Genomic DNA, 12,453 nt, shown 5'->3' with positions numbered 1-12,453 from the left:
TGTGGGGTAAAGCCGCACTCAACTGAAAATGCTCACTTCCTAGATTCTCTTGTAGTTCAGGGTAGAGGGCAGGAGACCCCGTTCTGGTTACTTAGATGTAAGTGGAAGTCCCTGAGTGGCGCTTCCAGGAAAGCCTTTTGCAAGGGACAGACTCAGTTACTGTATCCCTTCTGGTTTCTGTCTGTCCCCCTTCCTCTTTTCTGGAACACAGAGGTGAGCCTGGAGGCACAGCGGCTGTTTGTGATCAGAGGTGATAGACACAAAGACAAAAGTTCACATCCTGAAGAGCAATGGAAAGAGCTGGGTCTACGATTTCCTGATGGCGGGGCTAAAAGCTGCCACCATTATCAGCTGCTTACCCCAAGACTTCTTGATGCAAGAGACAAACCAGTCCCTCACTCTGACTTAAACCATTATTAGTTACATTGTAATTATTTGCAGCCCAAAGCATTCCTAACTGCTCCACTGGATGAAGCTGTCTACACATTCCTACAAATTTCACAACCAGTATGGGAAAAGTTCATACCCTGACTGCGGTGGGCGGGGGACGAGATAAAGGGGTTTATTGCCGCAGGATCACTCGCCCTTTCATGGCAGTGTAGGAAGAAGACAGCTTTTGAAATAGGTGTATCAAGGCCAGCATGGAACTTGGCTTGGTGTCCCTTATCAGAGAAGGGCCGGCAGACCTCTCTTGGGTCTCCTTTCCCAGCCCAGCTCAAAGCCTGGGTGTGCAAGAAGCCTTCCTTGGTGCCTCCAGCCCTTGCTGGCAGAGAGCCCTGTCCTCTAGTTGGCATTCCCCCATGGTCCTGTTTCCCATCGTGATCACATCCCCCTGGCTGGGAAGGGAGGAGCTGAGTGCAGTGTGCTGACTGCGAATGGTCAGTTTTGGAGTCAGAGAGCAGAGTTTAGGTCTCGGTCTTCGGCAGAGAGCCCTGTGCTCTCAGGTGAGTTAGTGTCCTCTATGCTCCCATTTCCTCATCTGCAAAATCCATAATGTTGTGGAAAGTAAATGAGATCAATACACATGAAGTGCAGTGCTCGGTAACATGCGAGTATTGCACGGTGGTTAGGTGACCTAAGGGAGCTGCTCTGGAGGTTCCCCACCCTCTTGGGCAAAGGGGAGGAACTCGAAGCCCTGCCAGTGCACTCCTGCCTGCTCAAGCCCTGCTTTTTTTTTACAGCCTCCTGGCTCTCCCAGTAGACCTCCCTTGGACTTGGGGGTCCTGCAGTTCCTGCCATGACCACTAGGTGGCAGGCAACTCCTCGCACTGTGAGTTTTGGAGTCGAGCGTTCTCTTCAGGGAGAGGGTGCTGTCCATTGATGGGAAAACCTCATTGCCTCTCTTAAGAGATTACTAGCCCAGGATGGCCAGCTGTCAGCCAGGGTGCAGCCGGGATGTGGGTAAAGGAATCTATGAGGGTGCTTCTGGAGAGGTTTGTATTTTGAGCTGGCTCCAGCCAGGTGCCCAGCAGGTGCCTGGGTCTCCCATCTGCCCTGTAATTGCCCAGAGTGGTGGGAGCTGCAGAGAGACGGGGGAGAAAGGGGTCAGGGTCCCATCAGGCCAGCGTTCAGGTCCTCTCTACTTCTTACAGGAAGTCCCTGATCTCTCACTCTCCAGAAGCCTGCTGCGAAAAAGTGGGACCCAGTCACAATCTTTGCCAAATTCCAGCACGTGGAACCAGCTGAAAGAATGTGACGGCCTTGCAGGCTTTTTGGTGAATGCAGATGTGTTTGTTCAGACTGTGAAACACAAGAAGGCAGAGGCCCCCTCCACCTCTCATCCTTCCCCCAGCTGCCTCTGCAGAAGGTGCCCAGATGGTCTGAAAACCCCAAACCTAGCCCAATGCCTTCCCTTTTCCAAGCCAGAGAGGTTAAGTGACTTGCCCAAGGTCTCCAGCCGATCAGAGGCAGAACTGGGACCAAATCCAGCCTCCAAACTGCTCTTTTTTCTACACCCTGTGTTAGTTCTCCTCGTAGGATGGAGTAACAAGTTCTCAAGAGCAGGGACTTCCCAGGGGCCTGCCCTTGTCCCGGGCATGTCTGACTCTGCAGAGCATCACGGGCGGGGACTGGCCAGCAGGGGCTCTGCTTCTCCGCACCCCCCCACCTCCCAGGCAAGCCCCTCTTTTCACTGCACCTCAGAGGCTTTGGTGACGGAGCACCCTGTGGGCCACCACCCAGCAAAGACAGGAGGGTGAACCTGGGGAAACTCAGGAACACTGCCCGCCTGGCGCTCCGTCCTCCTGCTCTTGGGCCCCGATATGTCTAGATGGAGGTCTACCAGCTGGCAGACTTGGGTGGAAGCTCCTGCCCATGCTGGAGACCCCCAAGTCATCCTTCTGTCGGAGTCCAACACCTGTGAGGCTGGGCTGTCCTGGCTGCTGTGACCTCCCACCCTGGCTATGGGCGTAGGAAGAGAGAGAGGCACCCATGCCACACAGCCCACCTCCTGGTGCGTGCAGCATGGTCCTCAGAGCTGCCCTGGGCAGGGTCTGCTGGGAGGGGCGGTACGTGGTGGCATGCGAGGCTCTGCCCTGCCATCTTTTCTTCCAGCAAACACCTCATAGATCCCTTAGAAATTTCCCCACAGGTCCAGAGGTGGGGCAGGGGCTCTGACCCTTAAGTCTAAAAGGGGCAGGCTGCAGGGTATTCAGGCAGCTTTGGGTCAGAAAATGTGGAATGTTTAAGATCTTTATGTATTCATTGGTACTTGGCTTGCCTCAAAAATACTTAATGTAGGCCTATACATAAAATAGATAGGCAACAAGGATTTACTGTGTAGCACAGGGAACTATATTCAATATCTTGTAATAACCTATAATGGAAAATAATCTGAAAAACATATATATATATAATTGAATCACTTTGCTGTACACCTGAAACACAATCTTATAAATCAACCATACTTCAATTTTTAAAAATACTTAATGTAGCCCCGAACAGACTAGCTCTCCTGCCTGCAGGACCTCAGCTTTCCCACCCGAACCCCCTGTGGGTTTCGGGAACAGGAAGAAGGATCGCAGGAGGTTATGACAGGATTGGGGCAGGGGGCTTCAGGTCCATAAGGAGAGGGTAGTTGGGCCAAGGATGTCCCTGTCCTGTCCCTGTTCGCCTCTGCGCCTGGCCTGGAGTCCTGTCTGGCAGCAAGGATGCAGGCCGTGGACGGAACAGGAGCCACGGCGGCCAGGGCAGGGCCGACCACTGCCAGAGAGACGGCCAGTGCTGAGATCAAGTGCAGAGCCCCACAGCCTCGCTCCATCCTTCCACCCGCCAAAGGGCTCTTTCCCTGACACTCTCTATGACTCTACAACAAACCACGGGGGCGGGCCAGTCCTGCACAGCTTTACATGCTCCCCTGAGCTTCCAAGAACTCACAGAACCAACCACGTCATACTGTCCCCCCCAGAGACCGACACAGTCTAAAAATGCAAACAGATGCAAAGAGGGCCAGCTTATCTCAAGAACCACAAAGCCCAAAGGGGCCACTGGGGGCCTAAGAGTCTCTTCACCCTTTTGGGGGTGGTGTCTCAGAGCGAGCCTGGGGCTCCCTCAGAACTGCTATCTGGGATGGCTGCACCTCAGGGATTCTTGGTGGAGGGGTGGCCGAGGCTAAGTGTATGGGACGAAGTGACAGGAAGGAGGAAAGGGAAGGGGAGGTGAGGGTGGGACAAATTACACCCCTGTCATCATCCTACAGGAGAGTGCCTGGCCTCTTGCCCACACCACAGCATTACCCTCCTCCCACTGACGCGTACCTGGCCCAGATCTGGATGAGCAGGGGGCTGAGTCCCCAGGGCCACCCCTGTCTAAGAGCTGACCATTGTTCCCTTATCCTGTACACTGCCAGCAACTGCTGTTCCCTTTGTGAAGACTGCCTCTCCCCCTTCTTTATCTGACTGGCCCCTATTTATCCTTCAATGCTCAGCTCAGGCATCACCTCCTCCAGGAAGCCTTCCCTGATTGCACAGCCTGAGTAACGTGCTCTGGTACTCTCTGGGCTTCCCTTGTCTAGCATAGGTGACAAGGTCTCTTTACTGGCCCAGCTCCCCTGCTAGTCTGTGAGTCCCCCAGGACAGGGGCTGTGTCAGGCACTGTTGTGTCCCAGGGCTTAGTGGAGTCTGGCATCCAGGAGGTAATTGTTGGGCCCTCCAGCAAGCCTTTGGTGTGGCTGGGTCAGGAGTGGGCGATGGGCCCCAGGGTTCCGGAGATGGGCCTGGGGTGGTGACTCACCCTCCCCCAGCTGCAGGGCAGGGTCCATGAGCTCCATCATGTACTCCACGTTGAGAAGCATCTCCGTGAGATTGCTGCGGGCCAGCACATACATGAGCACCGGCAGGAAGTCGTCTGCCCCGTAGGACTTCCCTGGGAGAGGAAGGAGGCAGAAGGTGGTGAGTGTGAGGCTCTCCTTGTGAGCCGCTCCCTGCCCAGGGCAAGGGGACGGTGGTTTGCTGGGTGGGGGGTGGTCACCCCTGGAAGAGGAGCCTTCCTGTTTTCTCCTGACTCTCATGACAGGGGGCGACCCTGGGATCAGCCTGGTCGGGAGGCCTGAGACACAGTCTGGGTTTAGGAAGAAGGAACTGAGAAAAGTGCCCTCTGCTGCGTAGGCAAGACCCAGTCCCTTCCCCTTTCCCAGCTCTTCCCCTGCAACGCCTTCAGTTAAGTTCACGTCACACTTATTCATGGAAGCACCCAGAAGCAGATGTCTGTCTAACACTGACGTCTTTTGGGAACCACACATCTCTCTCTCCACTTGCAGAAGTGAAGCCCTCCCTCGACCAGATGCTACCAGGCCTAAAGTTTCCCCTCCAACCTTCATTCTTTTGGGTTAAGCAGTGCCCTTTCCCTAGGGTTTCTTCTAAAACGTAAATACCTCTGAAAGGAATAACTTATCACTACTGCTTTTGTGGGAGATGTTCCCGGGGCTCAGAGCCTCTTGACAGTAATAGATACCTTGGGGAAGGAGGGGGCTGGAGATGGGCCTAAAAGATGCTCTGACAGGGGCTTCCCTGGTGGCTCAGTGGTTAAGAGTCCGCCTGCCGATAAGGGGGACATGGGTTCGTGCCCTGGTCCGGGAAGATCCCACATGCCGCGGAGCGGCTGGGCCCGTGAGCCATGGCCGCTGAGCCTGCGCGTCCGGTCCTGTGCTCCGCAACGGGAGAGGCCACAACAGTGAGAGGCCCGAGTACCACTAAAGAAAAAACAAAAAACAAAAAACAAAAAAAGATGCCCTGACGGCCTTTCACGTTTTTTGAGAGAATGAAATGAGAAAAAGAATACGAAAGTGATTCGGTACCCATGGAGCGCAATGGAAAAGTGAGCTATTATTGACATATCTGTTCTGCTTTCTCAGGCGGCCTCAGTTTTTCCACCTGTAAAATGAATCGGCTGATGGGGTTGGTAACACACAGCACTGAAAAGCAGAGTCAGACCCGGACTCCTTACCAGCTATAAGACCGTGGGCTAAGTGTTCTAGCTCTCTGAGCCTGCATTTCTAGACACATGTGAACTGACACAGATAGCATGACATCCAATGGGGTTTTGGTGAGAATTCTAGGAAATGATTTACAGTGGAGTGCTTCTATACCGCCTCCATGGAAATGCCCACTAAGGAAGAATGTCGTTCCTCTTATTCCAGCTCTGTGTTCTGAGCTCTCTGATCATTTCTTTCAAGGTTCTTGTGCCTGTGCACAGAATTAGTCAGTTTTGGAGAACATCTTCCATAAACCTTTATGAGCCTGAGACACGACTAAAGAGTTCCTGGGGAAAGATTATTTTGTGCCTGCAGTTGTCTTCCACGTTGATAATTTAATCATTAGAATTCTGGCACACGGGAGATTCTTTTCTTGTTTGATTTATGAATTAGGGAACAAGGCATGTCCAGCAGCATGGATGTGAAACAGTTCTGTGCCTTTTGGAATTCACCTGTAACTCATGCATTGGTTAAGAGCTGATTGAATTTTTACTCCGCCTCCAAGAACACCAATTTTTTCTTGCTATTGTATTAACAGCTCACCCAAAAATACAATCAGGCAAGTTCATTTGCTTTGGAGCAGTAGTTCTCAACCAGGGTGATTCTGCCCTTCAGGGGCCACAGCACAGCCCTCCATAAAGATGAATTACTCAGTCCCCACATGTCTATAGTGCTAAGGTGAGAAACCCTGCTGGAAGGGACAGTGACGTTCAGCCAGAAGGATGGTCCAGCTCCAGCCCAAGGTCTGAGGACTCAGAGAGATGGGGAAGGAAGCCCTCTGGACTGCAGCTCTGTGCCTGGTGGGGATGGAAAGTGCTTTGCCCTTTTCTTCTTCTCCCCAAGCCCTTCTTGAGGATCTCGGCTGATTCTCAGGAAGGGCTTTGGGGCCCATCTCCTTGGTTCCATGACACTGCGTTCAGCTAGCCCACTGCAGGAGACTCCTTCGATCCCAGGTCTGTCCCTCCAACTACCGGTGAGCACTTCCTCTCCGTCTCCCCAGTACACAGAGCACGCACGGCAGAGGTGGTGCTGGGTGAGTGAATGAATGAATGCTGAGCTCCCAGCAAGAGCTCAGAGCCCGGGCCTGGCACTGACTCAGACGGGCCTCTACACGGACTCCAGGACTCCTTCCCCCATTAGGGGGAACTCAGAACGACAACTTCCTACTCAGAATGGCATTCTGCCACCATCACACTCCCATGGGGCACCCCACTGTGCTGAATCTCGGTTGAACTCCTCGGGCACTTTCACTCCTCTGTGCCTTTGCACACACGGTTCCCTCTGCCTGGACCGCCCTCCCTACCTTTCCCTTACTAACTTCTCGTGGCCTTCCCACATCCTCAAGCACAGTTGGATGGTTCCTGCTCTAGTGCCCACACCCTTGACTGTTTCAGAGCCTGCCCTTTTCCTCGGATTGTGAACTCCCTGAAGGCAGGGTTGGAGGCTATGTGAGCTCGGGCAAGTCACTTAACCTCTCTGAGCCTCTGCCCCATCACTGCCTTCCCAGTCTCCAGCACAGAGCTTGGGATGCAGGACGCCGACAGTGAGCTGAACTGGACCCACATGTGCTCCCACCAGGCACCACGCTGTCTTGCCCATGGTTGGGGCCATGGTCAAGGAAACTAGGATCCATTATGGGCCTTAGACAGTGGTGTGACGAGAATCCTTAACAACCGGCCCTGCTAAGAAAAAAAAAAAAGTTCTGATTTGCTGCATTTGCCAATTTGCATGGCATAAATCTTTCCACAACGGCCAGCTTCAAGCTACCAACATGAACATGGAGTGGGGAAGAGATGCAGACGGCTAGCTCCCATGAGATGGTTCATATCATCGCTGACTTAGCACACCAGTGGCCTTGGATTCATCAAGTCCAACCTCACTGTGAGGAAACTGAGGCTCAGGGATGGGAGAAATTTGCTCCAGGCCCCACAGCTGGTCAGCAGAATCTGGGTCTCTCTTCCCTGATGTGGTGAGAGATGCCCACACAGGATCCCTGACCTGAGAGCTATTTGTGGACAAACATAAACTTTAAGCATCATATAAATGCACTGGCTCCCACCCGACATCCTAGGGATGGTTAGGGCTGCATTCTCCTTCCCTGAAGCCTGGAGCCCAAGGCTTAGGGCTCGGGGCTCAGCCCTGCACACAGTGGGGCCTCGGGCAGCAACACTGAGAGGCTGGGGCACAGCTGCCAAATAATTCACCTGTGGTCGAAACATCTGTCTTGCGTGGATCAGGGATCGCATCCATCAGGCTGTACCTCTGAAAGGCCTGCTGGGCTGCAGCCTGCATTTCCTGCTGACTCCTGCTTTCTTTTTGCCAAAGTCACATCTGTTTTCCATCTGTAGATGCTGGGGGAGCCGATTATAGTTTAAAAAGCTGGCTGGGGACCTGATGCGTGTTTCATAAGCTGGGGGATTTTGGAGGAGAAGAGCTCTGATAAAAATGAGCTAAAGCGTGCACACCTGGGTCTCACAAACCGTGAGGACACTGGATCAGGAGGCCCCCGACTCGGCCGCTTAACCAGCTATGTGATCTCGGGCCACTACCTCTGAGCCTCACTTTTCTTATCTGCAAACCAGAGGTAATAACAAAACTCAGTCTGTTACTCAGAGCCCTTGTGAGCGTCGAACAAGTGGCTGGATTAAAAATAAAGTGTTGTCTTCTAGGAAGCATTTTCTAAAAGAGGGCTTGGCAATTTTTTTCCATAAAGGGCTGGATAGTAAGTATTTTTAGTTTCATGAGCCACATGGTCTCTGTCCCAACTATTTGACTCAACCATTGTACAAAAGCAGCCAGAGAGACACTGTGTAAATGAATGAACGTGGCTGTTTCCATAAAAATTTATTTACGAAATCAGGCGGCAGGCCAGAATTGGCCTGCAGACCCCGATCTAGAGGAAAGAATCTATCATCTTATCATAACTGCCCCTTGAAATGTGTTGACTGGGTTCTTATTGAAAGTGGGTGTGGCTGGTGCAACGATCCTGGGGCAGCACACGGCTGCTTTGGCCCTAACCCTCCGCCACGATTCCCACCTGAAGCCACTTCCTTCCCCCAGGAAGTTTTAACCCAAGACCCCCACTCCCCACCAGCTAGGTTCAGTGCCCTTATAACGGGTTTCCCTGGGCTTGTCATTGAAGAATGGAAAAACAAATACATGTTAACTCAGAGAGGCCTCCCCTGACTTCCCAACCCAGAACAGCAAACTCCTTCACACTCCCCAGACCGCTTAGCCTGTTTTATTCATTCTAGTGGCCTGTTTCAGCATCTGATGATAGATTTTGTATTTCTGTTTCCTTGTTTTTTAGCTGTCTCTCCCCAGGTAATGAAAGCTTTACGAGGGCAGGGACTTTATCGTGCTCACTGTTTATATCCGATGCCTCAACAGTAGTAGGTGTTTGATAAATATACTTGCTAAATAGGGCTTCCCTGGTGGCGCAGTGGTTGAGAATCTGCCTGCTCATGCAGGGGACACAGGGTTCGAGCCCTGGTCTGGGAGGATCCCACAGGCCACGGAGCAACTAGGCCCGTGAGCCACAACTACTGAGCCTGCGCGTCTGGAGCCCGTGCTCCGCAACAAGAGAGGCCGCGATAGTGAGGCCCGCGCACCGTGATGAAGAGTGGCCCCCGCCTGCCACAACTAGAGAAAGCCCTCGCACAGAAACAAAGACCCAACACAGCCAAAATAAATTAATTAATAAACTCCTACTCCCAACATCTAAACAATAAATAAATAAATAAATATACTTGCTAAATGAATGAATGAATATCATTTATCTCACTGCACGGTTGTCGCCTGTTGAACGCTCTGTTTTTCCACTTGAACTGTGACCATCCTAAAAACAGGGGCTGGGGTTTCCTGTTAACATCCATACTGTCAATAAATGTTTGTTGAACTGCTGAATGAATGAACTTATCTGATAAAAACACAGGATGGCAGGAAGTAGAAAGCCTCTAGAACAGGAGGTTTTCAATTTCCTTTTGCAGTGGAATCCTTTCGTTAAGGGGTAGATCTTATACAGAACTGGGCTTTTCTGGTTGATCAGAGTCGGACAGCAGGGCTGGTTTGCTGTTTCCCCTCCTCCCCCTTTCCCCTTGCAAGATGTCCCCAGTCCCTCGAGTCCCTCGAGAGTTCCCCGGGACCAGTTGGAAAACCACTGGTCTAGTTTGAACTCCCAGCTGCATGGATGAAAGAGCTGGAGCCCGAGGGAGGGAGGTTCCCTGTAGTCTGTGGCTGACGTGAGACGAGAGGCCAGCCTCTCTCCCACTGAGCTTCCCAAAGCGACCCTGTTGGGTTGTCTGTGCTTTTTGCAGATGCTGCTTAAGTCTCAGTTCTGCTTTGAGCAACAGTGGATCCCTGAGGAAATCACTCCAGCTCCCTGGGTTCCTCTTCGGAGAGCTCAGCCCACAAGCCAGTCAGCCACACGGGCTGCGGGTGCAGAGACCAGAGGCCAAAAGTCCCAGCCTGGCTGGAAAACGTGTGAAGCCACTGTGATTGGGCCTGGCCTCCCTGAGGTCATCTCTGACCCCAGGGCACCCTGGAGAGGCAGGAGAACACAGCAGTACAGCACAGGACCTGGATCCAAGTCCCAGGGCCCCACTCACCTGCTCAGGTGTGACCCTGAGCTTGCTGCTTCACCCTGCCGAGCCTCAGTTTCCTTGGCTGTAAAATGGGGATAACAACAGTGCCCACACCTCGTGGGGGTGGTTGTGATGTTTCAGTGACAAGACAGATAGAAAGTGATTAACATGGTGCCTTCTGGGTTACATGTTACACATGGTCATTATGCAAGACAGGAGGGTAACGTGGCTTCTAATCCTCAGAACGTGACATCTTAGAGGTCCTGAACCCCATTTCTGTTGTGGGCATAAAAACAAGGTTATGCTTTGTTTCCAGGCCTGGCACATATGTTCTCTGTCTCTCTCTCTCTGTCACCTGCATGTCGATGCCCAGGGGGACTTAGAAAGCCTCCCTCAGCCTGGATCCCTGGATGGCTATACGGAGCAGAGCCCAGTCCCCACTCCCCAGCCCTCCTCCATCCAACTGGACTTCCATGCATGAGAAATGAATTTGTACTGAGTTAGAGATTGCAGGGTTTATCTGTTATAGCAGAAAGTATTTCCTTAACTAATTATCTATTTACCTACCTATCCATATCTACTTCAAAGAGACCAGATAGAAATCTACCGCAATACTAATCATCCTTTTCTACAATAAACATTAGTGACTTTTGTCATCAGAAATCAGTTTAGATTTGTTAACATCGATTTTTAGAAACCAACAGACTGACCTCCCTCTCTGTCTTGTCTACCCTCAGTCAATGTCATAGGCCTGTCGATCCCTGCACCTGGGGTCTCCCAACCCCCGCCTCTGCCCTGCCTGAGCCAGATACAGACTCTCGAAGGAAGAGAATAGCCTGGGGGCCTTCACTGCCCTCTCGGATGTTGCCTGCTCTTTATTCTTTTAAGAAAGAGCCCCACATTTGTGTGCACTGCATTCTCCTTTCCTCCCCCCAACGCCTATCTTATGGAGGAGTTCTTGGGTTTGAAGCTATTTCTCCCCAACAGCAGGGCCAGCCCTGAATGCTGGGTCTTAGACACTGAAGAGGTGGGAAGAGCTTGTCTGTCAAAGTAATGGGACAGATGATTCTAGAAGTTCTAACTGCTCTCACCGAGCCTCATGCAGTCTGCTCCTGGCTGCAGGACAGAGGGCCAGGTCTATCCAAAGCCACTGTCTCTGTGAGCTCCCCACCCTCCCTGACACGGGCCCCTAAACCTGCTACAGTGGAGGAAGCACTTGATCAGGACTCGGGAGCTTTGGGACCCGTTCCCAGGCTGGCTGCTTGGGACAGTGATGGAAGCACAGGCTCTGGAGTAAGGATATCCTAGCTTTGAATCCTGGCCCATCTGTATCATGGGCATTAACAGCAACTACCTTTCTGGAAAAGACAGCCTGGCCGTTACCTCAGGCTTTGTGTCTCTAAGTTCTGCCTTTCCCACTGTCCCAGCCAGTCTCGCCAGCAGCCAGGCCGTGTGGATACCAGTTACTATCGCCAGCATCGTGCAGTGGGAGAGATGGGCCGGTGGAGCTTCTTTCCTGGACTTGAGGGGCTGGGGCAGGGCAGGTGGGGGGAAGGGCAGTTTTCTGCGTAGAGTGGGTGTCGGTGGTGGAGGTCGGCGGCAGCCAAGCCGGCGCTGTGCCCTCCACGGGGTCGCCCATGCCTCCCAGGGCTTCCATGGGGAGGGGGGGCGGCGGGGCTGGGGACCACACTCAGAGTAGCAAAGCTCTGGAAGCGTCTGGTGGGTGAGGGGGTGAGGGTGCGGGAGGGGAGCGGGGCCGGGTGGGCGGAGGTTGTGAGCAAAAGACCTGGTCCTAAGGTCACTGCATGTCAAAGTCAGAAGAGAATTTAAGAGTCAGTCCAGATCTGGCTGAAAATGCCTAACCTCAGTCTAATCATGCGGAAACATCTGACAAACACAAAATGAGGAACTTTCGTGACAAAGAACAGATGGGGAGGGGCAGGGAGGGAAACCTGTATTCTTTAAAGATGCCAATGCCATAAAAGACACAGAAAGGCTGTAACGTTCCAGATTAAAGGAGGCAACTAAATGCGGTACCTGACCTTGGATCGGACCCTGAACTGGAGGAGGAAATGCTAATGAGAGCCTAGTTAGATCAGTGACCACCTGGAATACAGGCAGTGCAGTGGAGAAAAATATTTTATTGATGTAAGTTTACGAAGCAGACAACTTTAATGTGGTTATGTGAGGGAATATCCCTATTCTCAGAAGTATTTAGGGGTAAAGGACCAAGATGTATGTAACTTGCCCTTATATGATTCAGGAAAAAATTACATATGCACAGAGAGAGTATAAATGATAAAGCAAATGACGTAAGATATTAACAGTCCACAAGGGGTAAGTGGATGTTCCTATTTTAATGTACTATTCCTATTCTTGAAGTTTTTGAAGTCTGAAATG

At 52.1% G+C, this 12,453-nt stretch overlaps 1 protein-coding gene across 1 annotated transcript in view; it reads right to left on the bottom strand.

Moving 5' to 3' along the window:
* The window catches only part of RIN3 (Ras and Rab interactor 3), a 118,560-nt gene that overhangs the window by 5,459 nt on the left and 100,648 nt on the right, over positions 1-12,453 (bottom strand). Inside the window, exon 8 of the mRNA XM_030883518.3 lies at positions 4,231-4,362. Coding sequence (XP_030739378.1) covers positions 4,231-4,362 — 132 coding nt within the window. The remainder of the gene's footprint in view (positions 1-4,230; positions 4,363-12,453) is intronic.

This window comes from Globicephala melas, chromosome 2 (genome assembly GCF_963455315.2).
Source record: "Globicephala melas chromosome 2, mGloMel1.2, whole genome shotgun sequence".
Classification (NCBI taxonomy): domain Eukaryota; kingdom Metazoa; phylum Chordata; class Mammalia; order Artiodactyla; family Delphinidae; genus Globicephala; species Globicephala melas.
The sequence above is the reverse complement of the archived record's forward strand: the minus strand, read 5'-3'. Positions and strand labels throughout refer to the sequence as shown.